General features: G+C 38.9%; 1 protein-coding gene across 1 annotated transcript in view; it reads right to left on the minus strand.

Moving 5' to 3' along the window:
• Positions 1-367: 367 nt before the first annotated feature.
• Positions 368-23644, minus strand: part of LOC111156195 (polycystin 2, transient receptor potential cation channel) — a 61722-nt gene continuing 38445 nt past the window's right edge. Inside the window, exons 7-15 of the mRNA XM_022516927.1 lie at positions 20931-21098; positions 18385-18566; positions 17145-17265; positions 12044-12142; positions 9512-9633; positions 9144-9261; positions 7464-7627; positions 2059-2206; positions 368-1700 (exon numbers count right to left, since the gene is read on the minus strand). Coding sequence (XP_022372635.1) covers positions 1464-1700; positions 2059-2206; positions 7464-7627; positions 9144-9261; positions 9512-9633; positions 12044-12142; positions 17145-17265; positions 18385-18566; positions 20931-21098 — 1359 coding nt within the window. The 3' untranslated portion in view covers positions 368-1463. The remainder of the gene's footprint in view (positions 1701-2058; positions 2207-7463; positions 7628-9143; positions 9262-9511; positions 9634-12043; positions 12143-17144; positions 17266-18384; positions 18567-20930; positions 21099-23644) is intronic.

Below are 23644 nucleotides of genomic sequence, written 5' to 3' on the forward strand. Positions count from 1 at the left end.
TTTTGAAAAATAAGATCTTTATTTTTTATTGAGAAATAGATTTCTTCTCCATTAATTTGGTGAGAGATCCTCTCTTAATGGGGGAAAAAAAACCTGCTGCAAACTCAAACTTTGGCTGATACATTTTGTTAATGAAATTTTCAATACCAGAAACTCCTTTTGATTAAACTGAGCTCCATTTAGATGAAAAATTCTAGTTCTGAGATGCAGTATCAAGAGTATTTGAGTTCTAAGGGTGCCTGAGTGGCTCAGTTGGTTAAATGTCCAACTCTTGATTTTGGCTCAGGTCATGATCTCAGGGTCAAGAGACTGAACCTTGTGTTGGGCTTTCTGCTGAGCATGGAGCCTGCTTAAGGTTCTCTCTCCCTGTTGCTCTGCCCCTTCCTCTCTCTCATAAAAAAAAGAGCATTTGAGTTTTATATTCTCAAAACAGCATAAAACTCAAACTTTAGTTCTATAATATTTATGTATGCATTTCAAAACTCCTTTAAATTTTTGTGTAAAATGAACATATCTGCTGAGCTAAAACCTTCTGTACATACTTAAAATATTTAGTAAGTTGGCCTTCCCAGATTAGCTACAACATTAAAATCATTAAATAAAAACATTAAAATCATTAAAGCATGCAAATAAGCTGGGCCACCTGGGAAGAGAATATATGGACAAACCTTCATATAAAACTAATTATTAGACTAAGTCAAACTTAGTGATTGGGCTCCTTCCAATTTTCCCACGTTATGGTTAGAGATGACATATTAACCCACAATCAATCACTTTTGGCTTCATGCAGTTCAGAGCAAAAATATTGTGAATAAGTCAAACAGTTATTCCCACAGACATCAGATACAGTAACAAAAAAAAATAGCACATTATTCAACATTTATCTTAACCATTCATACAAATTCTAGCATAATGACTACATATCCATTTGGAGTTCTTTTCCAGCTCATCTTTTAGAAAAGTTTACCCCAGGAAGGTAGTTGAAATAAAAGGCTCCTTTCTTAAAAGAAAGTGATATATTACGTCCATGAGCTAAGCCTGAGTGGGAAGGAATGCCCCTACTTTCCCTCCACACACTGGGCAAAAATGCCAATACTGATTTCTGTGATTGGAAATAAAACTCCGACAGGAGTTCCAACAGGTCTCTCCTGGCTTTAAAGGCTACTTCATTGTCAACTGAGAAGACTCACCCATGGGAGCAAGTAGGCGTACCACTCCATATACTTTACAAAGACTTTTTTTCTAGACTCAATATTTACACCTAGATTTCTTACATGAAGAAAAAAAATCTTCTTTGATCCATGGGCAAGGTTTATCTAAAATAAATTAAAGTGCAAAAGCATTAACAGCTGGTCACAAAGACCAGCATCGCATGGTGGGCGGGGCATATAAATAGTGTACTTGTTCCGCCAACGCAAGACAGCCCCTTTCTCACCGATTAGGAACACGTGCTAACACACGTCCTAGACGTGGATACTGGAACTCCCGTTTGCACCTGCACCTTCTAATCCTTCTGCAGACTGGGAGGAAGAAGGGCGGGAGCTTCTGGGGCGAGGTGGACCATTCGGTCCCAGAGGTGTGCCTAAACCATGACTTATCTGGGAAGCCGCATCATCCGATTCCCAGCGTTCCAGCTCTTCCCGCACCAGCCGTTCCATCTGCTCCCTGTGGACCTCACTGTCACGACCCAGTCTTTCATCCTAATAAAGGAAAAAGAGACCACCATGTTGGGGGTAGGACGACGCATACTTTTGTGCTTAGAAGTTGCCCTAGGAAAGTAAGTGGCCAAATTATCTCTCATTAAGTGACACCAGCAATTTAGAGCATACATAGAAATTCCCTGAGCTACTGGAATAACTTTTTTGCTTCATTCTACCATTTAGGGAAGGCAGAAGCCTCAGTGCTTGCAGTATTATGTAACAGCTCCAGATTATCATCTGATTGCCCTGATCTGCAGTTACACAGACATCTCAAAAAACGTCTCAGATTAAAGGTTACAAGATAGGACTACCCTAATATTTTACTGAATCAGTGTTTCTGTGTCACATGACCACTTACCTCTGCTACCCCATCCAGCAGCCTTCCCAACACTTCCCTTCTCTTCAGTTTGGCCCGCTCCATGATCTCCAGCTTCACGATCACGGCGTCTATCTTGGACACGATGCTGCCGATGGAGTGCTCCATGCGGTCCACTCGTCTCACCAGGCTGTGCGAAACCGCAGGGGAGCGGGTCAAAGCCACCTTACACCCTTGGTTGCCTTTTCCGCCCAGTTGGCTTTTCAGATGGAAGTGCTAAGATTTCTTAAACAATATGATAATCTGAAAAACATTCTAAGCAGTCTCAGACTTTAGCGATAAACTCACATATTGCTGATGGGAATGCTAACTGGCACAACTTTTCTGCAAAGTCAACATTGTATTAGAAGTCTTAAAAATATATGCTTAACTTTTATTTCGATGTTCCATTTTTGGGAAAATTTCCAAAGGAAATATGTATATGTGTGATTTTTTTGGCTATCAGCATACTCATTAGAGTTCTGCTTATTAATAGTAGTTCACTGAAAATGGTTACATTAGGGGCACCTGGGTGCTTCTGTTGGTTAAGTGTCTGCCTTAGAATCAGGTCATGATCTTGGGGTCCGGGGATCGAGCCCCGCATCAGGCTCTTTGTTCACTGGGGAGTTTGCTTCTCTCTCTCCCTCTGCCCTTCCCCCCTGCTTGTGCTCTCTCAAATAAATAAATAAATAAATAAAATCTTTTTAAAAAATGATCATAATTAACAGAGAATCATTCAAATATGTTATTGTTCATCCATAAAATGGAATTCCAAGGAGACAACAGAAATTATATGGTGATGAAATATTTAATGAAATAATAATGTTCACAATATATTAAGTAAATAAAGTAGCTAGAAAACACTGCTCACTAATGATTTGAATAAAAAGTTAAGTAAATGCTTTAAAAACATAGAAATAGGAGACAACTTCTGGAATAATGCCATGAGGGCTCTATAGGTACTCTCCCCAGAGAAAGAACTATAGCTGTTGAAAATTATTTAAATTCCTTTTTCAAAATTCTGTAAATCTTCTTAAGAGTATACAGCAAATGAAGAAGCATTTATCTAAGAAAATCCACTGGATTTTAGTAAGAAGAGTGAGAGTCTATGACATGTGAGCTACAGTCTGCTCCCTCTCTGTCTTCCCCAGCTCACTGTGACAGAAGTGTCACTCCAGTTGGGTTTGGCAATGGACACAGGGCCCCCACTCCCTTCAGCTCCCAATGGGGGGCTATGGGATCTCCCAGGGAGGGCCGGGCTACTGCATTTCTCCTCTCCAAATCCATGTGGCAGAGGATCTAATCTAAGGCAAGAGTGGCTGAGAGGAATGAGGTTCTCTTTCTCCACCCAACTGCCAACTGTAGGGTGGAGTTTCCATGCCAGGACAGGAAAGCTGAGAAGACTGAAGGCTGCCATCCTAGCCTAGTGGCTTATTCATGAAACAGGGGTATCACTTTGGGAAGCAGACCACTGTCCCTGCCCCTAGCTCTGAGGCTGTGGTACAGAGGTTTTCCCCGGGAGTAGAGTCAGGTCACAGAACACAGGGCTCCAAAGCTTCCTCCAAGAGAAATGGCTTTATGTGGAACAAAGTGCTAAGCCTAAGAGTGTTCCTCAAAATGGAGATTGTTAAGATGAGGTTGGTAACCCCATGAGATAAAAAGGTAAATTATTTACCAGCTAGTTTACCAGAAAGAACCAGGGAAAGAGACAGCTAAGAAGACTGCTAAAGACTGGCTTCAGTAACTACCCCTGCAAAGGGGCCTGGATTGAATTGGGTCAGAGTGTGGAACAGCTTATATCCTGAGGCATTACTGAAAACAGACCAACCAGCCAACAGTTAGTGGAAGCTAAGAGGTGGAAGTAATATCAACAGAGGTGGAAAGCTTCACAGAGAGATCGGGAAAGACAATGAGAGGAGTCCTGCTAAAAGCACTGTCTTTTCAAGAGGACTGTGTGTGGTCACGTGGTCACGACTGTGTCCTCTGACAAGCAACATCAGAAGCTTCACAGTGTGGGGTGGGGGGGGGAACGGACTTCATTAAAAAACAAGCATGCAAACAGCAAATACAATAAGCCTGGGGGTAGGGGAGGAAAGAAAATTAGTATTCTAAACTGCTATAATATTTATTTAATATCTCCAGTTTTCAATTATAAAAAAAGACATGCAAAAAAAAAAACAAAACAAAACCAGAAAAAATGTGACCCATACATATAGATAAGAAAAAGGAGGCAACAGAAACTGCCTATGAGGGGGTCCAGATAGATTTAGTAGACAAAGAGCTCAAAGTAGCTATTATAAATATATTCAAAGAACTAAAGGAAATCAGGCTTAAAAACATAGTATGATGTCATTGTCTCATCAAATAGAGAATATCAACAAAGAGATGCAGATTATTTCAAGGAAACTAAGAGAAATTCTGGAGTTGCAAAGTACAATAAATGAAATGAAAAAGTCACTAAAGGGGTTTCAATGGCAGATTTGAGCTGGCAGAAGAAAGAATCAGCACTTCAAGACAGATGGACAGAAACTACGTAATCTGAAAAGCAGAGAGAAAAAAGAGTGAAGAAAGACGTGGGACAGCAGTACATACATAGGATAGGACTCCCAGAAGGAAAGGAGAGAAAGCAGCAAAAAAATATTTGAGGACTCGGGACACCCAGGTGGCTCTGTTGGTTAAGCAGCTGCCTTTGGCTCAGGTCATGATCCCAGCATCCTGGGATCGAGTCCCACATCGGACTCCTTGCTCTGTGGGGAGCCTGCTTCTCCCTCTGCCTCTGCTGCCACTCTGCCTGCCTGTGCTCACTCTCTCTCTCTGGGAAATAAATGAATAAAATCTTTTTTTTTTTTAAGATTTTTTTTTTAATTATTTATTTGACAGAGAGAGAGAGAGAGATCACAAGTAGGCAGAGAGGAGGAAGCAGGTTCCCTGCTGAGCAGAGAGCCCGATGCGGGCCTTGATCCCAGGACCCTGAGATCATGACCTGAGCCGAAGGCAGAGGCTTTAACCCACTGAGCCACCCAGGCGCCCTAAATAAATAAAATCTTAAAAAAAAAAAAATTGAGGACATAATAGTTGAAAACTTCCTAAATTTGATAAAAATATTATATATCCCAGCAGCTTAATGAACTTTAACCAGGATAACTGCAAAGAGATCCACATCCAGACAGATCATAGTCAAAATACTGAAAGACAAAGACAGACAAAATCTTAAAAGCAGCAAGGAAAAGTGACCCATCACATACAAGGGAACCTCAGTAAAATTAAGTTATAGTCTCATCAGAAATAGTGGAGACAAGAAGAAAAGGAAGGGGAAATAAAATTATCCCCAGATAAAGAAAAACTGAGAGAATTCAAGCTGGCGGGCCTGCTTTAGTTTTTATTTTTAAAGATTTTAAAGAGAGCGAGAGAGCACAGAAGCTGTGGGGAGGGGCAGAGGGGAAGGGAGAAGCAGACTCCCTCCTGAGCCAGGAGCCCAACACAGGGCTTGATCTGAGAACACTGAGATCATGATCTGAGCCAAAGGAAGAGGCTTAATGGACTTAGTCGCCCAGGTGCCCCAGCAGGCCTGCTTTAGAAGAGATACTAAAGGAAGTTCTTCAGGCTGAAAGGAAGTGATCCAGATAGTAATTAGAATCCACATGAAAACACAAAGAGCACGGGAACATGTTACTGTGTAACTGTAGAAGACAATATAGATGCATACTCCTTTTCCTTTTTTTTCTTATTCACTGATTTCAAAAGGACTGTGCAAGACAATATATATACAATTGTATTGTTGGGCCTATAACACATAGAAATGTAACAAAATATTTGACAATACCAGGACAAAGGAGGTGGGTAAGATCAAAGTTGTACTGGAATACGAAATGACACCAGATGGTAACTTGAATCCATAGAAACAAATGAGGAGAACCAGAAATGGTAAGTACGAAAAAGAATATGCTGAACTCTATATATATATACTTTCTCTTCTTGTCTCAGCTCTTTTAAGGGACATAAAATTATATGAAGTGGTAATTCTAAAAATGTGATACTGGATTTCTAACATATATAGATGAATGTGTATAATAATGGCACAAAAAGGGGAGGAGTTAACAGAGTTAAATAGGAATTATATTTCTATATCTCCTCAGATTAAGTTAATATAAATCTGAGGTAGATTCTGATAAATTGATTTGTGTAGGTTAAGTCCTAGAGCAACCACTAAAAACATAACTGAAAAATGTAATGAAAAAAAAAAAAACAAACTATTAAAGGAATTAAAATGTTACATTAGAAAATATCCACTTTATGAAAAGGAAGCAATAAAGGAGAAAAAGAGGAACAAAAAAAAGACATAAGACCTATAGAAAATGAAAAATAAAATGGTAGATGTAAGTCCAGCCATATCAATGATAACATTAAATGTAAATGAAGTAAACATTCTAATCAAAAGGCAAAGACTATCAGACTGGATAAAAAGACCAGATCCAACTAAATGCTGTCTACAGGTGACACACTTGAGATTCAAAGATACAAACAGGTTGGAAATGAAAGAATGGAAAAAGATATATCATGCAAAAAGCAACAATAAGAAAGCCGGAGTTGCTATAATAATATCAGACAAGAATGACTTTAAAACAAAAAAAAAATCTTACTAGTGATAAAGTAGGACATTTTATAATGAAAAGAGGGTCAATCTATTAGGAAGAGGTACCAATTGTAAACATATATACACCTAGCAGCAGAGTTCCAAAAAACACAGAGCTAAAGCTTACAGAAAAGAAGGAAGAGGCAATTTAATAATGATAGTTGGAGATTTTTTTTTTTTAAAGATTTTACTTGTTCATTTGACAGAGAGAGCACAATCAAGGGGAGCTGCATGCAGAGGGAGAGGGAGAAGCAAGTTCCAGGACCCTGGGATCATGACCTGAGCCAAAGGCAGACACTTAATGATTGAGCCACAGAGGAGCCCCAATATAGTTGGAGACATTAATAACCCACTTCCAAAAGTAGATAGAACAAACAGGTGGAACAACAGGAAACAGGAGATTTGAGTAACACTATAAACCAACTAGACCTAATAAACACCTATAGAAAACTCCACTTAACAAGAGCAGAACACACATTCTTCTCAGGGGCACATGGAACATCCTTTAGGATATACCATGGGCCACAGCAATAAAAACATAAAAAAAAAAAAAAACCCACATGTAAATAGAGATACAAACATCAAAATGTTAACTGGCATTTTGGTTTAGTGGGAATAGGAGAGATTTTAATGTTTTCTTTTGTTTTTCTTTATTTGCTAATTTTCCTATAAGGAACTTTTTTAGTATGGAAAGGATCAAACTGAGAGGTAAGAGAAGCTGCTTGGTCTCCTTTGAACACGTCAGCCCAAATTCTGCCAATTCCTTAATACTTACACTTGAAACTCTTCATAAGAAACCCCACTGGAAATGCTTCCCCTCCTTCTGGAGCTGTGCCCACTGTCTTCATCATCATCCTCCTCAGAGTCATCCAGGCTTCGTGGGAAACTTCGGCTGCTCATGGGACGTGGTAAAGAGCTGTGATCCAGATCCAGGTCCTCCTGAAGAACAAGGGGTCACTGAGTGAGGAGCGAGAACAGCGAGTCCCACAGAGCTTCACTGTGGGCTCAAGCAAATGGCAAACGGCCATGTGCCATTTAGCACCAGACTGTGATTCCCACTCTTCTAAATTTCATGGACTGGCCAATTTTCAAAACAGATTTTTAATGACCAGCACGGAACTGCTAACTTGTTTGGACAAGAAAGAACATTAAAAAATATAACAACAACAAAAGTAAATGAAGAAATATATTATCCCCTTTTCATAAAAGAGAGAACACATTTAATAGCTACAAAGTAGGGAGGATATAATCTTAGAATAAAAATTTTAACTAAATACAGCCTGGTGAAACATGATTTTACTCACTGTCCTGTTCACATTGACTATACCTGGTAAAATTTCCCACCTACTGACACTGTTCTGTGGAGCAGTTTGGAAATTGCTGTTCAATACTATCTCCTTATAGAAAAGGGACTTTTGCATAGAATATTATTCACCTATATTCTCTGCACCTCAATTACCATGGATATTTTTGGTTTGTTTAGCCATTTTTTTTTTTAAGATTTTATTTATTTGACAGAGAAACATCACAGGTAGGCAGAGAGGGAGGCAGAGAGAGGGGGAAGCAGGCTCCCCACTGAGCAGAGAGCCCGATGCGGGGTTCGATCCCAGGACCCTGAGATCATGACCCGAGCTGAAGGCAGAGGCTTTAACCCACTAAGCCACCCAGGCGCCCCTGTTTAGCCACTTATTTATTTATTTTTAAAGATTTTATTTATTTATTTGACAGACAGAGATCACAAGTAGGCAGAGAGGCAGGCAGAGAGAGAGAGGAAGGGAAGCAGGCTCCCTGCTGAGCAGAGAGCCCGATGTGGGGCTCAATCCCAGGACCCCGAGACCATGACCTGAGCCGAAGGCAGAGGCTTAACCCATTGAGCCACCCAGGCACCCCTGTTTAGCCACTTATTTTTAAAGTTAATGTTAAAAGCTTTTAATTATCCTTTCTGATTATAAAAGATCATTTCATGATAAGTACTCAGATGGAAGGCAGCTGCTAGTTTTATTTTATTATAAGTGTTAATTTATAGAGCAACTAACTTTCTATCTCCCAAGCAATCTTATTTTCCTCACTCTCATGGACATTGTGAAGTATGTAACTCCTAAGTTTCCCTTTTCAAGCTGATGACCAGAAAGCTTATTATGGCTGAATTTGTAGCTCAGTCTTTAAAAAGCATATATGTATTTGCATTTTTAGCTTCATAGTCTAATTTTAATTTCACTTTTGTTTCACCTAATTTTTTTCATTTTGATTTTTTGCATTTATGCCAATCTACTATATTTTTACATATTATTATGTTATATATCCTTTTTGGAACATGCCGGGTACTACTACATAAACTGAGACAGAGAGACAGAAAGAGGCAGAGAGACAGAGAGACTCTCGGTACTCCGCCACGTAGCATGGTGTCTGAAACACGGGGAGTGCTGAATCAAACCCGGCTCTAAACTAGACCCACCCTCTCTCTTTCCAAGTCGTCTCTCATCTGCTGATGTTCATGTTCGGTCAGTTCTTGATCTCCATCTTGGTCATATTTTGTGAATATTGCCTCGATCTCTGCATCGGTATGGCCCTTCCTGAAATTATTGAGAGGTTACAGATGAAATCACTCATGTACATGGTCCAACACAAGCACAGAGACATGATGCAGAAGAAAGGAGAAACTGCTGAATCAGGGCCAGCCCTCCTCTGAGGACACATTCCAGAAAGACACCTCCTTTGAAAAAAAGAGCATTTCTCTGAGTACTCAGGCCAGATAAATCTGTGTCACCAAGAACTTATGTTTATATAGGAATTTCCCAGGGCCTCAAAACGTGTGATTCTCACCCTTTGAGATCTTGTCGGAGTTCATCAAAGTTTAACTTGCCTCCCCCTTGCCTCAGACTCTCAGAAATGTCATCCACAGTATTTTTTTTCAGTTTGAGTTTGACCAAGGCTTTATGGCAGCCCTGTTGAAAAGAAATGATTGGGTTTAGTTTATTCTCTTTTTTGCATGTGCTTTCCCATCCATTTACACTAGTAACTGCTAGTGTAGATCTTGCTTTGCACGGACATGCAGGACTGTCAAAATTGATGACGCAAGGCGAAACTGTGCAAGTGATGTTAATAATTAATAGGAAAACTTATGACCTTTGAAACATCTTATCGGGGCACCTGGCTGGCTCAGTCAGGAGAGCATGCGACTCTTGATCTCGAGGTCATGAGTCTAAGCCTCACGTTGGGCATAGAGATTACTTAAATAAATAAACTTAAAAAAAAAAAACAAAACCTTTTATTCAAAGCGTTAAAAACTCCCTTGGCATTGGTTATAAATTTATAGGGAAATCAAAAAAAAAACGTAAAATGAATATTTATTTAAAATTTAAAATTTAAATTTAAAACACTAGAAACATTAAAAAATAAAATGTCTTATTTCTTTGTAACAATTTTACCCAGAGTAGTTTGAATAGTGCTTCCCTTCTTCCCGTGTCACCGGATATGCAGGAAGCCTCTTTTCTGTCTTGAGGAGCTCTGATAATCCTTTCTTAATATGGATCAGCTCCCAACATTTTATCCTTTGCCTTTCAATGTTGTAAAATATCTCCAGAGTTCCTTGTATGTGACATTGTTTGCCAGCGTCACTTCCTCAGAGACACTGTCGGAACTTTCCAACACAACCACTACCCTCATTCACATTGATAAATTTGCCTTCACTAGGTTCTTTGACTCCATATCAGTTTTTCTACAGATATTCAAGATTTTGAAGGGTAGCAGTGTCAACATTCCCACAGCTCCCTATTCTAGAACTCTCTTACATTTGTTTTGAACTTCACTTTCAGTGTTAACAGTCTTGGTTTCTTTGCTCTGCTTTCCTCTTTGCTGGCCCATTCTCCCTTTCAGATGTTTTTGTAAAACATCACATGGCGTGTCTCACAGAGAGAGAGAGAGAGAGAGAGAGAGAAGCAACACAAGTACATGTTTTGTGCCTGCACTGAAAGGCTGGTACTCCTTGACCTAGCCTAGACTTTGTAAGAAGGGATGTTATTGCTCACTGATTATGATACACATCTGTTTTTTATGTAACGATTTGTAGACTGAAGAGCTAGCCATGAAGTTTATGTTATGCCAGTACAGTTAATATACTGAGATAACTGAAATGTTCTGTGAAAATTGGAAGTTTGCACTTTATAGTATTATTCACAGTCAAGATACTGTGACAACTGAAATGGGGAACTGTGTGGAGAGGCTGGCCATATTGAACATGAAATAATTGAAACCTGTGTATCTCAGAACCAAAGTGCAAACAAAGTAAGGATTGCTTGTAAACACCTTGGAGATTTGCTAAGATGTAATAAACTGTTTTTGCAAAAATCAGGATAACCCAAATTTTAGGTCCCATCCAAGGGTTGTTTTGTTTTTTGTGATCTGAAGATTTTCATAGTATTTATTTATTTATTAGTTTAGTGTGTGTTATTTCTTTTTTTTTTTTTTAACTTAATTTTGTTTTTTTCCACTGTTCCAAAATTCATTGTTGAAACAAGGGGTTTTGTTTAAGAACTGGAAGTTCTCTGTTCCAACATGATTCACAGACAACACAGTCTTAGGATTTGAACCAACAAAAAAGATCACACAGTCCAGGAGCCACTGGTCTCTTAGCAAAATGATGTTAGGGAACAAGCTGTGTGTTTGTGTGTGCTTTAGATATAGTTATTTGTTGTTGCTTAAGTTTTATACTTTAAACCAAATAAAGAAATCACATTGAGAAGAACAAAGCTACCCAACTTTCCTGTCCTGCCCTTCCATTTATTTAACAACTTCCTGAGAAGGTGCAGAAGTGAAAGTTCTCAGGCCCCTACTCTGTGGCCTTTTTCCTTTGATTATTTTAAAACTTCCCTGGAAGGTCAAGGTTAAAGGGTGAACGACAAAATATTCTCTTCTAAAACTTTGTTTTTTTCTTTTTAAAAACTGTATGTGAGAAAGAAAAAGTAGAAATGTCTTTAGGTTCTTCCCTTCCAGTTTATTCTGAACTTTGGAGCTGCACATGTCAGCCTACCAAAGGTGTCCTCAAAACAATAAAGGTAGAATCAGCAGCTCAGCTCTTAAGAGTCAAAAGAGATTGTTGAGATTTTAATTCTAGGGCAAGAGACTATTGAGAATTTAATTCTAGGGCAATAAAGGATTCCCAGAATTTAAGACCAAGCTAGCAGCAAACCCATCTCTAGCTCCAAGACAGAGAACATTTAAATTATTGATGACATGTAGCAATCTACTCTTTTTTAAACCCTTACAATGGATCAACTTTTATATGGAAATCTGGCTGAAACAATGCTCATTTTATGTAGAAAATAAAACAGTTCTGAGAATTAGGGCTTGTCATACCTTTCTGATAAGATCTGAGAGTTCCATTTCAGCTTTCTGCTGGGCCAAATCAGATTTAACTTCAGAGTAAGTATCATTGATGATAGCCAAAAACATATTCTGTTTGTAAATCAAAGGAAAGTTGAGATTAAAGAAGAGACTAAATATACTTTCTAAACATCAATCCGAAATTTGACATATGCACTTTTGTTTTTGTTTTTTAACAGTCTGATTTCTTAAGAAGACATAAATTAATAGTTTTGCTACTATATACTTTGGGAAAATTATTTTTTTCACTAAGTCATGCCAAAGGAAAATGCGATGTATATTCTTATTTACAAAGCATATATTGTGATATATTTTACAAAAAAAGACAAGAATGAAATACAACAAAATACTGATGTATTTACCTATGGATGGTGGTATTATTTTATTATTTTTGCTTGTCTATGTTCTCTACACTTTTTTCATCTGACAGAAATTAATAGAAATGTAGAACTCTACATAGCTCTTCAAATTTCAATAGTCAATACAGGCAAGGAATTCTATGCTTCTTCCAAATACTGTTATATTATATTATTTGAGATTTACAGAGTGCATTTTGAAGAGTTAAAAAGATCTCTGCAAATGGGAATACAGTAGGCTTCATAGAAGATAGTCAAGAGAAGCTTAGTGAAAAAGACAGACTTTGGAGTCAAGCACACCTGGGTTTCAGTATTAGCCCTGCCAAGACTATATTGTTTAAATGTTCAAATCTTTAAAACTCATTTGTTCTTACATTAATAAAATGGGAGAAATAGCAGTTCCTCCACTACAGATCTATTGTAAGAATTAATGAAATAATCTATGTCAAGTGCTTAGGACAGGGCCTCACACGTGATAAGTGCTACATAATTTATAGTTGTTATTATTCAGTAATGGTTAGTTCATTTTTCCTAACTTTCCCCTCCCCAAGATAATGGTTTATATTTCCAACACCTGTTTCCCACAGTTTTTTTTGAAACACCACACCCAACCAATCAGTTCCTTCTTTAACACATTCTTTCTTTACTTTCCCTTTCTGGCATATTGATATGGTTTGTGACTATAGTTATTTATTTATTTTTTTAAAGATTTTTATTTATTTGAGAGACAGACAGAGAGAGAAAGCACAAGTGAGGAGGAGAGGGATGAGCAGAACCCGCCTGACACAAGGCTCCATCTCAGGACCCTGGGATCATGACCTATGCCAAAGGCAGACACTTAACTGACTGAGCCACCCAGGTGCCCCCAGAGTTATGTATTTGACTAGGTCTGTTGTCTCCACAAGTTTGTGGAATCTCCCTGAGGGCAGGGCTGGTCTCTTATTTTCCTTACCACTGTAACCCCAGTACCTAGCACCCTCCCTGGAATACAGTGGAGTGGCTCAGTAAATACTTATTAAATGGGGAATGAATGAAAGAGAGCTCTATTATTCTAGTGTGCTACTAAATTGCTACAAATTAAGGAGGAATACTATTTAAGATCCTGTAGCAAAAATGAGAATAAAATATAAAATGCACGTAAGTTCTTGGCTTAATGCTCAATTCCAAAGGCAGTCAGAGTAACATCTCCCACGTTCTCCCTCCCAACCCAGGCAATTAATTTTCTCTTTTTAAGTTTCCAAATGGCTGGTAGCTAACACCTGTAAATATCTTAGTTATAGGATTAAAGTGTGGGTTCTCTGAAGAGATTTAAAAAAATTAAACGTGGCTGAGAAAGGCTATTGAGGATGTGGGAAGAGGAAGCTCCCCCTCCTTCTTTCCATTCTGTCTCAGAAGGTTTGCTTGATGTGTAATCAGAAGTCTTTCCCTAGTGATGATGGACTTTTGCTTCCGTTGGACCAGCTCACATCACAGTGGCTTCTTTCAAAGCCAGGGCAGGGCCACCTGGGTAGCTCAGTCAGTTAAGCATCTGACTCTTAATTCTCGCTCAGGTCATGATCTTAAGAGTCATGAGATTGGGCTCTGTGCGGAGCCTGCTTGGAATTCTCTCTCCCTCTGCCCCTCCCCCACTCATATGCATTCTCTCTCTCTCTCTCTCTCTCTATATATATATATATATAAATAAATAAAATCACGAAATAAATAAGTAAATAAATAAATAAAATAATAAAAAAATAAAGTCTGGGCAATAAACTAACACCTTGCAGTCATCTCAGACAAATGGCCAACTCTGCACTTGGCTTGTCATTTCTTTAAAGAAAAGTTTGAATTGACAGTAGCATCCTCCTCTCTCTCTGTGGGGTGCAGGGAGACCATTTCCTTTTTTGTAATAGCACGAAAAATTACTTCAGTATAAAGACAGAAGCTAAAAGCTTCTTTTCATGTTCTATTGATGGATTTGATGAAATGACTAGTTTCAGGGCAGAAAACAACCTTCAGACAAGTCCACATTTGACCATTTTGAATTGGTACAGGTCCGTCTCTCATGCGGCGGACGGACACACAAAGAAAACTTAGGTGACCTGCAGTTAACTAGAGGGTCTATGGTAGAGCTCTCAGTTCCTGGTTTTTGTTTTCTTGGTAGAGTTTCAGGGATTCAGGAGCTCCAGAATCAAAAGTGCTACCAGTGTTAGAACTGAAAAAGGCTAACTGTTCCCTCTATGTTTCCCTTAACATATGACAGGAAAAAGAAACTAGAGAGGTTACACTTTAAAACTAATGATATGGGGGCGCCTGGCTAGCTCAGTCAGTTGAGCATCTGACTCTGGGTTTCAGCTCAGGTCATGATCTCAGGGTCATGAGATGGAGCCCTGTGTTGGCCTCCGAGGTTGGCAAGGAGTCTGCTTGAGATTCTCTCTCTTGCCCTCTGCCTCTCCCCTTGCTCATGCTCTCTCCCCACTCTCTAAAATAAATAAATAAATCCTTTAAAAAAAACTCAATAAAACTAATGATACATACATATAAGATACAAATGGACTTATTTCATATTCCTGACTCTTTCCATCCTACTAAAGTAGTTCTAATAGTCTATAAATAGTGCTTAACCATATACAAAACCACTAAATTCTTGGAACAACTTTGGGGATAGTACACTGAATTACTGAACTTTACACAAAGCATCTTATAAAATCTATTGAAAATGGAGACAATTTTGTTGTTTTCTTATGATGATGACTGATGTAAGGAAAGACTTAAATATTTTTTTAAAAGATTTTATTTATTTATTTGACAGAGATCACAAGTAGGCAGAGAGGCAGGCAGTGAGAGAGGGGGAAGCAGGCTCCCCGTGGAGCAGAGAGCCCGATGTGGGGCTCGATCCCAGGACTCTGGCATCATGACTGGAGCCAAAGGCAGAGGCTTTAACCCGCTGAGCTACTCAGGCACCCCAGGAAAGTCTTAAGTATTAGTGTTTAGGTGAAAAATACCCACTGCCTAGATTAAGCTAACTTACTTGAATAATTTCTTGGTAGACAAATAAATGTGCAAATGCTAAGATGAAGAACAAAATGCCTCCTCAAAAATCTTAATTAACTTAGGGTCAAAGTATTAAAAATGTTAATTTGTACAAAATCAAGAGAATGAAAAATTATTTTTGAAAGTAACTTTTAAAGCAATTTCTACTCATTGTTAGATTTAGTTTTATTTTGTATTTTTTAATTTTTAAAGGTTTTTATTTATTTATTTAGAGAAAGAGCAAGAGCTGGGGGTGGGTGGGAGAGAGAGAATCTCAAGTATGCACTGAGTGTGGAGCCTGACACAGAGCTCAATCTTACAATCCTGAGATCATGACCTGAGCTAAAATCAAAGAGTCAGTTGCTTAACCAACTGAACCATCCAAGTGTCCCTACATTTAGCTTTAAATTTAAAATCTGAATGTTCTTTGCAGGCAGTCTCTAGATGTGTTAAATATTATTTTTTAAAAAGATTTTATTTATTTATTTGACAGGCAGAGAGGTAAGCAGAGAGAGAGGAAGGGAAGTAAGCTCTCTGCTGAGCAGAGAGCCTGATGCGGGGCTCAATCCCAGGACCTGAGATCATAACCTGAGCCAAAGGCAGAGGCTTTAACCCACTGAGCCACCCAGGCCCCTATTTTTTTTTTTTTTAAAGATTTTATTTATTTATCTGACAGAGAGAGAGATCACAAGTAGGCAGAACAGCAAGCAGAGAGAGAGGGAGAAGAAGGCTCCTCGCTGAGCAGAGAGCCCGATGTAGTGCTCCATTCCAGGACCCTGAGATCATGACCTGAGCCGAAGGCAGAGGCTTAACCCACTGAGCCACCCAGGCACCCCAGGATGTGTTAAATATTATTAAGTTAAAACAAAAATATCTTAATCTTCACAAGCAATAATTCACTCAAATAGTACTCTTGACATCCTGGATCTAGCTTGCTTTTTGTCAGTTCCTTTTTTTTTTAAAGAAAAGAGGAAAAAGAGGAATGAAAGTCATGCTAGCAAGTGATCATGAAAGTGCTGACATCTGTGTTAAAAAAAGCAGGGGCCCCTGGGTGGCTCAGCCGATTAAAGCCTCTGCCTTTGGCTTGGGTCATGATACCAGGGTCCTGGGATTGGAATATTTTGCTCAGTAAATTAAACAAAATTTTTTTTAAGATTAAGACCAAATACAAGAGGGGTGCCTAGGTGGCTCAGTGGGTTAAAGCCTCTGCCTTCGGCTCAGGTCATGATCCCAGGGTCCTGGGATTGAGCCCGGCATCGGGCTCTCTGCTCATCAGGGAACTTGCTTCCCACTCCCCGCCCCCACCGCGCCTGCCTCTCTGCATACTTGTGATCTGTCTGTGAAATGAATAAAAATCTTAAAAAAAAAAAAAAAAAGCACATACACGTGTAAGCATTCTACTTTTTCGGCAAAGCACTATTTTAAGTGACTTTATAAATTTGCATGTAATCTAATTTTTTTTACACTGAACAGACACTTATATATAGATAAATGAAAGACCATGGAAAAGGTATTTGGTGAAGACTTAAAACTGAATCAATGAGAAGTAAAATAAAAAATGTCTTCTGATATCTACAGTTATTCCTGGGTCTTTTTAAAAAAAAATGATAAGGACCCTAGAGAGTGACAGAAAAAGGAAGATGGTGATTTTATGATGGTGATTTATGAAGTTTAAATCACCTCATTATGAACAAAAGTGTACATACCAAAAGAATGAAGAACATAAAGAACACAAATGTAGTGAAATAAATTGGTCCCAAAACTCGATTAGCTTCCTCAATCTCTGCGAAGTTGATATCACCCAAAATGATACGGAATTGAGTGAAACTATAAAAACAAAACAAAACAAAACACCACAATACAAAAACAAAGAATGGCCAGCATTAACGTAACTTTCCTTAAAGATGATCTCACACTTTTGGACGTTTTTATCCGTATAGATAACTGCCAAATAATAGAAAATTGTCAATCCCTTGGAAAACTCCTGCTACTTATATGACCAACTGAAGCCTCTGGAATAAAAATAATATGCTTTCATGCCAAATATGTTATTTCCATTTAGTTAAAAGGAAAATATAATAATATTATTAGGTGACACAAAGCAATCAGCTATAAGAACTTAACACATAATCTGGCTAAAACATGGTAACTCTAAACTTCACAACAGTTACCCTGGTTCTGAATTTAAAACCTCTTAAAAAAAAGACTTGAAGGACAGCCAAAATTGTATGCATTCAAAGATCCAATATCCCCACATGCACTCAAAGTGGTACTGAGTGGCCATGGGTTGCCAATTCTGGGTCTTAATCAGTAAAATTATTTCCGTTCCTGACTTTCATCAAACAGTGACATTAATTAGCTTTCCTCCAGTACAAAGTCCTATTAACTTCTATTACCATAATCCTTTTCTTTCCTAACTAACTCCTTTCTAAATGGCATGGAAATCTAATACGGTTATTTATTTATTTATTTATTTAGTCTTCATATCATATTTGAGAACTTTGGATGACTGAAAAATTCCTGTACCGATTTGAGTTGCTCTTAGAATATTAGAAATACTATTTTTTTCTTAGGAAAAAACCTCCAAATTTAAAACATATGGCAACAATACTGAATAAGAATGAAAATATAGGCAAATGTCTCTTAAAAGCTGCCATCTGCACTCGGTGCTGAGAAGCCCTCCATCTTTGTAACAATATTGGTTCACTATAGCTGTTCTGCTATGTCTCATTACTTCAGAGCTGCTCTCTGAAGCTTTTTGGCATTATGCACTGCCATCTCTGCATGGGTGGGCCATCACTTCCGGGAAAGATAATAAATCCTTATTTTTAAATAACTATTTTAAAATACTTGTTGATTAAACAGCACCCATGAAGATTTCTTTAAACTTAAGAAGACAGTAACATCTCTGATTAAATTTTTCTTTTTAATATCATATATACTTACATACACTCTTGGAAAGTACTGAAGTCATCAACCTGAGTGCCAAAGACGAGGTAGGCCAACTGAGCATATGCTAAGAAAATAATGAAGAACATAATTGCAAAGCCAAAGAGGTCTTTGGCACACCGAGACATGGTTGTGGAGAGCTGACTCATGGTCCTGTTAAAGTTGATGAATTTGAAGAGCTGTAACAGAGGGAAGATATCAATAGATGAATAGGTAAACAAAATGTGGTAGATATGCACAATGGAATGTTATCCAGCCCTACCAAGGAATGAAATTTTGATACAGGTCACAACATGAATGAACCCTGAAAACATTATGCGAAGTGAAATAAGCCAGACACACACAAAAAACCTCAACTATTGTATGACTGCTCCAACACGGAGTAGCTAGAATATGGAAATTCATAGAGACAGACGAGGTGACGAGGGCCTGGGGTAAGGGGGGAATTTGTAGTTAGTGTTTACTGGATACAGAGTTCAGTTGGGATGATGAAAAAGTTCTGGAAATGCATATGGTGATGGTTGGACAACACTGTGAATGTAATTAATGCCACTGACTTGTACACTTAAAAATGGTAAAAGTGATCAGTTTTATGTTATTTTACAACAATATTTTTGGATGAGAGTGCTTTTTTGACTTGCTTTTTTCCCCCCAAACCCAGTAATTTCTATTTACTTGTTCAAAAAGTATTTGTTGAGTGCCTACCATGTGCCAGGCACTGTTCTTGGAGCTGGGAACAGCAGAGAACAGAACAAAGGCCTGCCCTGATGTTGCTAACATTTGACGTGATGGTGGCAAGTAGAAACAGGTTCAAATCATAATTAAGAGGATTGGGGATATTCCTCCCCTAAGAAAGATTAAAATAAAAGAGGAAAAAAAAACCCATATGTGAAAGTTAATAAAGAAAAACAAAAACCTCCTCCAGGAAATACTTACTGCATGTTATTAACTATCATTCATTATTTAGTGACTACGTGCCAGACATAGGGAAGGGCTATGTATACTATGTATACTGACTCAAATCTTTGCAATGACATTGAAATACTGGTATCCTGTCTCCAGGAGGCAGCAAGTACTCAGAGCTAGCAGTAGAACCCAGCTCTGTTGGATGCCAAAGCCACAGTGAACATTTCTGTAGGCAAGACACTAAGGATGGCTGTTCAGGTTGCTGCTGGTCAGAGGCCAGACAACCTCAGGAGCTCTAGCGCGAAGTCCTGAGGGAAGACCATTAGGGGGATACATTAGAAGTCGAGTCACAGGCCCTGCCCTAAACAACTTTAATGGTTCTTCAAGTTTCGGAAGCAGAATAGTTACAAGCAAAGCACTAAGTAAAATGCTTAGCCCGAGGCACAAATTGGAAGGAAATTTCTAGAATTTTACGTAAAGAGCTCTTATACATTGATTCGGGCCACAAGAAACATTTTTTGAGGGTTGTTTCAATCACATTACTTAATTCCTATTGGACTTGGATTATTATTACTATTTTGTGCTAAAGGTTTGGTGTGCGAGCGGTGGTTTTTCCTGAATAAGCACGTACCTAAATAAATAGCACGAGAGATAGAGGACGAGGCCTGCACCCTCTGATAAACCGCAGGACTTCCAGGTGTGAATACCAATTCAGGGGAAAAAGTAACTGTTGGTGAGTAGCTTCTAAAACAGTGCTGTTTAATAAAACTTTCTGTCACGATGGAAATGTTCTTTATTTCGACCGTCCAGTATAGTAGCCATCAGCCACATACAGACCCTGAGATCTTAAAATGTGGCTAGAATGCCACAGGAACTGAATGTTTAATGGTATGTGATTTTAACTAATTAAAATTTCAATTTAACAGCCACTTGTGGCTCGTAGCTGCTGCCTAGTTAGCAGAATCCTAGATCGTCACAGGTAACATGCTGGCAGTTGCCTTGTTATTACTAAAATTTCCTGCATCTCCAGCATTGAGGCTCATTTGCATATGAGATGCCCTAACCTTTCACATACATGGAAATGCACATTACGTTTCAAGAAAGAAGGAAACGAGTAATTAAGGTACTACTTGGAAGAGTATGTATCTGTCCCAACCTCAATTCTAGGTAAAACTTCCGTATGGCCTCCACCCCGAAAAGAGGGTGGACCCCTCTTTTACCCCACTGTAGACCATTTCCATTGCATCTTCCCATCCCTTCCCATCTGCATTCCTCATTCTTAGTTTCTTTTCCTTCCCCTGGTCACACGATATCAGGTGAAACTCAGACCAGTCTCTGTGTTAGTGTAGCCTAGGGCCCCAGGCCAAGATTACCTTGAGAAGGGCTCTTTACCACATCTGTTAAACAAACCTGCAGGGACAGGTCTTGGAAGAGAGCAGGTCAGGTCATTCAAAACGAGAGGAAGGATCACATGGATCCTGCTAGTTTACTTGTAAGATAGGAAGCGGCTACAGCTGGCTGTTCGAATTTGGCCACAAAAGCAAATTCAGGTCCTCCAGCATTTTATGTTAACTCATGTTAGTAAAAAGAAGAGAAAAATATTATCGAAAATCCAGGACATGAAATTTGTAAATTACCTTAATCCAGACAAAAAACACGATGACAGCAGCTATATTGTTGAACTGTATTTGCCAGTATGCTGGATGCTCAAAGTTGGGGAAAGTATTTTGATCTTCTAGAAACTGTAGCAGCACCTCCACATTTGATGCTCTATGTATGTTAATTCCTATAGCTACCATTGACAGCTGGAAAACAGAAGATTTATGTATCATTACAGTGTTTTAGAAACGTGTAACTTACCTTAAAACAACTATTTTTCCTCACCCATGTATTAGTCCTAGGGTTCACCAATCTACTTATCCAAATCATTCATACAAATGACAGGTGTTGAGCACGGCCCAAAACAGGTATAACAATAAACCACTTACATTCCCTTAGCTAGGAAGAGAAATCCAGTGAGTGCACATGTATGTGTGTGCACGCATGCACATGCAAACACACACACACACACACACACGATAAGTTGCTCTATTACAAAATCAAACAGGAATGCCTTGTTTTTTTTTTTCTGCCACCCTCATCTAAATAACTTTCCACCCTTCTGCTTTCTCAGCCTCATCTTGCTTTGTTTTTGCTTGTTTTCAACCACCAGCCATACATTCTTTCCACTATTCAACAAATATGAGTACCTATGTACACAGTACAGTGCCGAGGCTAAGACCTAAGTAAGTAAGAAGTAAGATGCACAAACTGTTCTCAAGAAACTCATGCTCTGGTTCAAGACGAGGCACACATGCAAAAATAAGTAACACAAAGACCTAGGAAGGAACCGACATCACACTACATAAGGTGAAGGGTGAAATAAGACGTATCAAAAGAGTGCTCTTAAGAGGAAAGAAGATCCTTGGTCTTGAAAGATGGTGGGGATGATGGGTGAGAGAGAACTCAAGATTTGCTGTGGGAATATATGTGAGCCAAGGGTTTCCCTCCTGCTCACTTCTCTCCCTTAATTTATGACCATGCAACTTTTCACATTGGCTTCAGTTCTGGGTTCTAAAACCACATCTCAGGAGAACATTGGGCCCTACTTCATCCATTGCCACTGGATTAATGTGTAGATGTGGAAAGTGTCAGAGGTTCACCATTGCAACCTGGGCCTCCTGTGGGGCCTGAAGCCACAGCAGGTGGGCCGTCACAGGTGCTGAGACCTTTGCTGTTCATTCCCTTTCTCTCCTCATGCATGATGGTCAAAGGCCACTTCATTAGTCATTCTGGAGATGGCTGTCCAAATCATGGCTCCAGGTGGTTATCATAGCAAAGACCTGCCTGGCTACCAACCACAGCTGAAAAAAGCCAACCTCACCACCTTTTCTTTTTCTGTGAAGGATCCCCAGAGCAAATCTTGGATTTCTGTGCTGGTGGTGGGAATATTTTGGGTTCTCTGGAATACACCGAAAATATTTTGTTATGTTAACTTAGTTGAGAGGGAAGGGTTGACTGACTTAAACAACAATAACCCTTTACCCAACTCTCACGAGGGACAACTGCCTTGTACCCAAGATGTGGTCATTTAAACAACGTTAATATCTTACCAACACACTGAATTTCCTACAGAATTCTTCATCAAAATAGAGAATGAGAGAAAAGAGATGAGGGAAAGAGATTCTGTAAGCACTTGAGTTATGTCCTCCTGAGTTTTCTTTGGGATTCTCCATCCCCATCTACAAAAGAACTTTCCTTCCTTAATGTAAGCTTCCTAAGGGCAGAGGTGTGGATTGTTTTGTTCAGTCCTATATCCCCAATGCCTAGAACAATGCCAGGCACATAGTATGCACTCAGAAAATATTTGTTGAATAAATGAATTAATCATTTTCACCCCTGAAGCCTACCAATCAACAAAATAATTTGAGTTTAGACCTTTTTAAAAAAAAAAAAAAAAAGATTTTTATTTATTTGAGACCGAGACAGAGCAAGAGACAAAAAGCACAAGTTGAGAGGGAGAGAGAGAGCAGGAACCTTGCTGAGCAGGGAGTACCCTATATAGGGCTGGATCCCTGGACTCTGGGATCATAACCTGAGCCGAAGGCAGACACTCAACCAACTGAGCCACCAGGCGCCCTGATTTTAGACTCCTTGATAGTCTTCTTTTTATCAGTAACTCTGCTAGAAAGACTGTTTAGGTCAAATAGGTTGACTAAACTAAGTCCACAGATTTCAGAGCCTTTGTTAAAGAAACAAAAGGATGAGGGCTGGGGGGGCAGTAGGGAGAAGGTGGTGGGGTTATAGACATTGGGGAGGGTATGTGCTATGGGGAGTGCTGTGAAGTGTGTAAACCTGGAGATTCACAGACCTGTACCCCTGGGGCTAATAATACATTATATGTTTATAAAAAATTTAAAAAATTATTAAAAAAAAGAAAAAAAAGGATAACAGGAAAAATGATTTCAAAGTGATTCCAAGATGTTATATTTATATTTAGGGTAGAATTACTTTTCAAGTTTCAGGTGTGCCTTAGCCTGATAAAAATGCCTTTGCTTTTTTCATGGGGTTGAAGGTCCTGTGCATAGGGCTTATTTTGGAGGGTGAGCAGAAGGCGTGCCCTTGTTTCTGCTGGGTCAGAAGGTTTCAAAGGAGAAGGAGGATTCCAGTAGCCTTTCCTTATTCTTTATAAAAGCACACTGTCTGAATTGTTTTCTTGGCAGTACTGAGAGTTTAAAAAAAAAAAAAGAACAATAGAACAATGAAGCAAGTTTTCAAAGAAATACTTGCAAAATGTTGTAGCCACTGAGCC

This window comes from Enhydra lutris, unplaced genomic scaffold (assembly GCF_002288905.1).
Source record: "Enhydra lutris kenyoni isolate GAN:26980312 unplaced genomic scaffold, ASM228890v2 scaffoldscaffold3, whole genome shotgun sequence".
Lineage (NCBI taxonomy): Eukaryota > Metazoa > Chordata > Mammalia > Carnivora > Mustelidae > Enhydra > Enhydra lutris.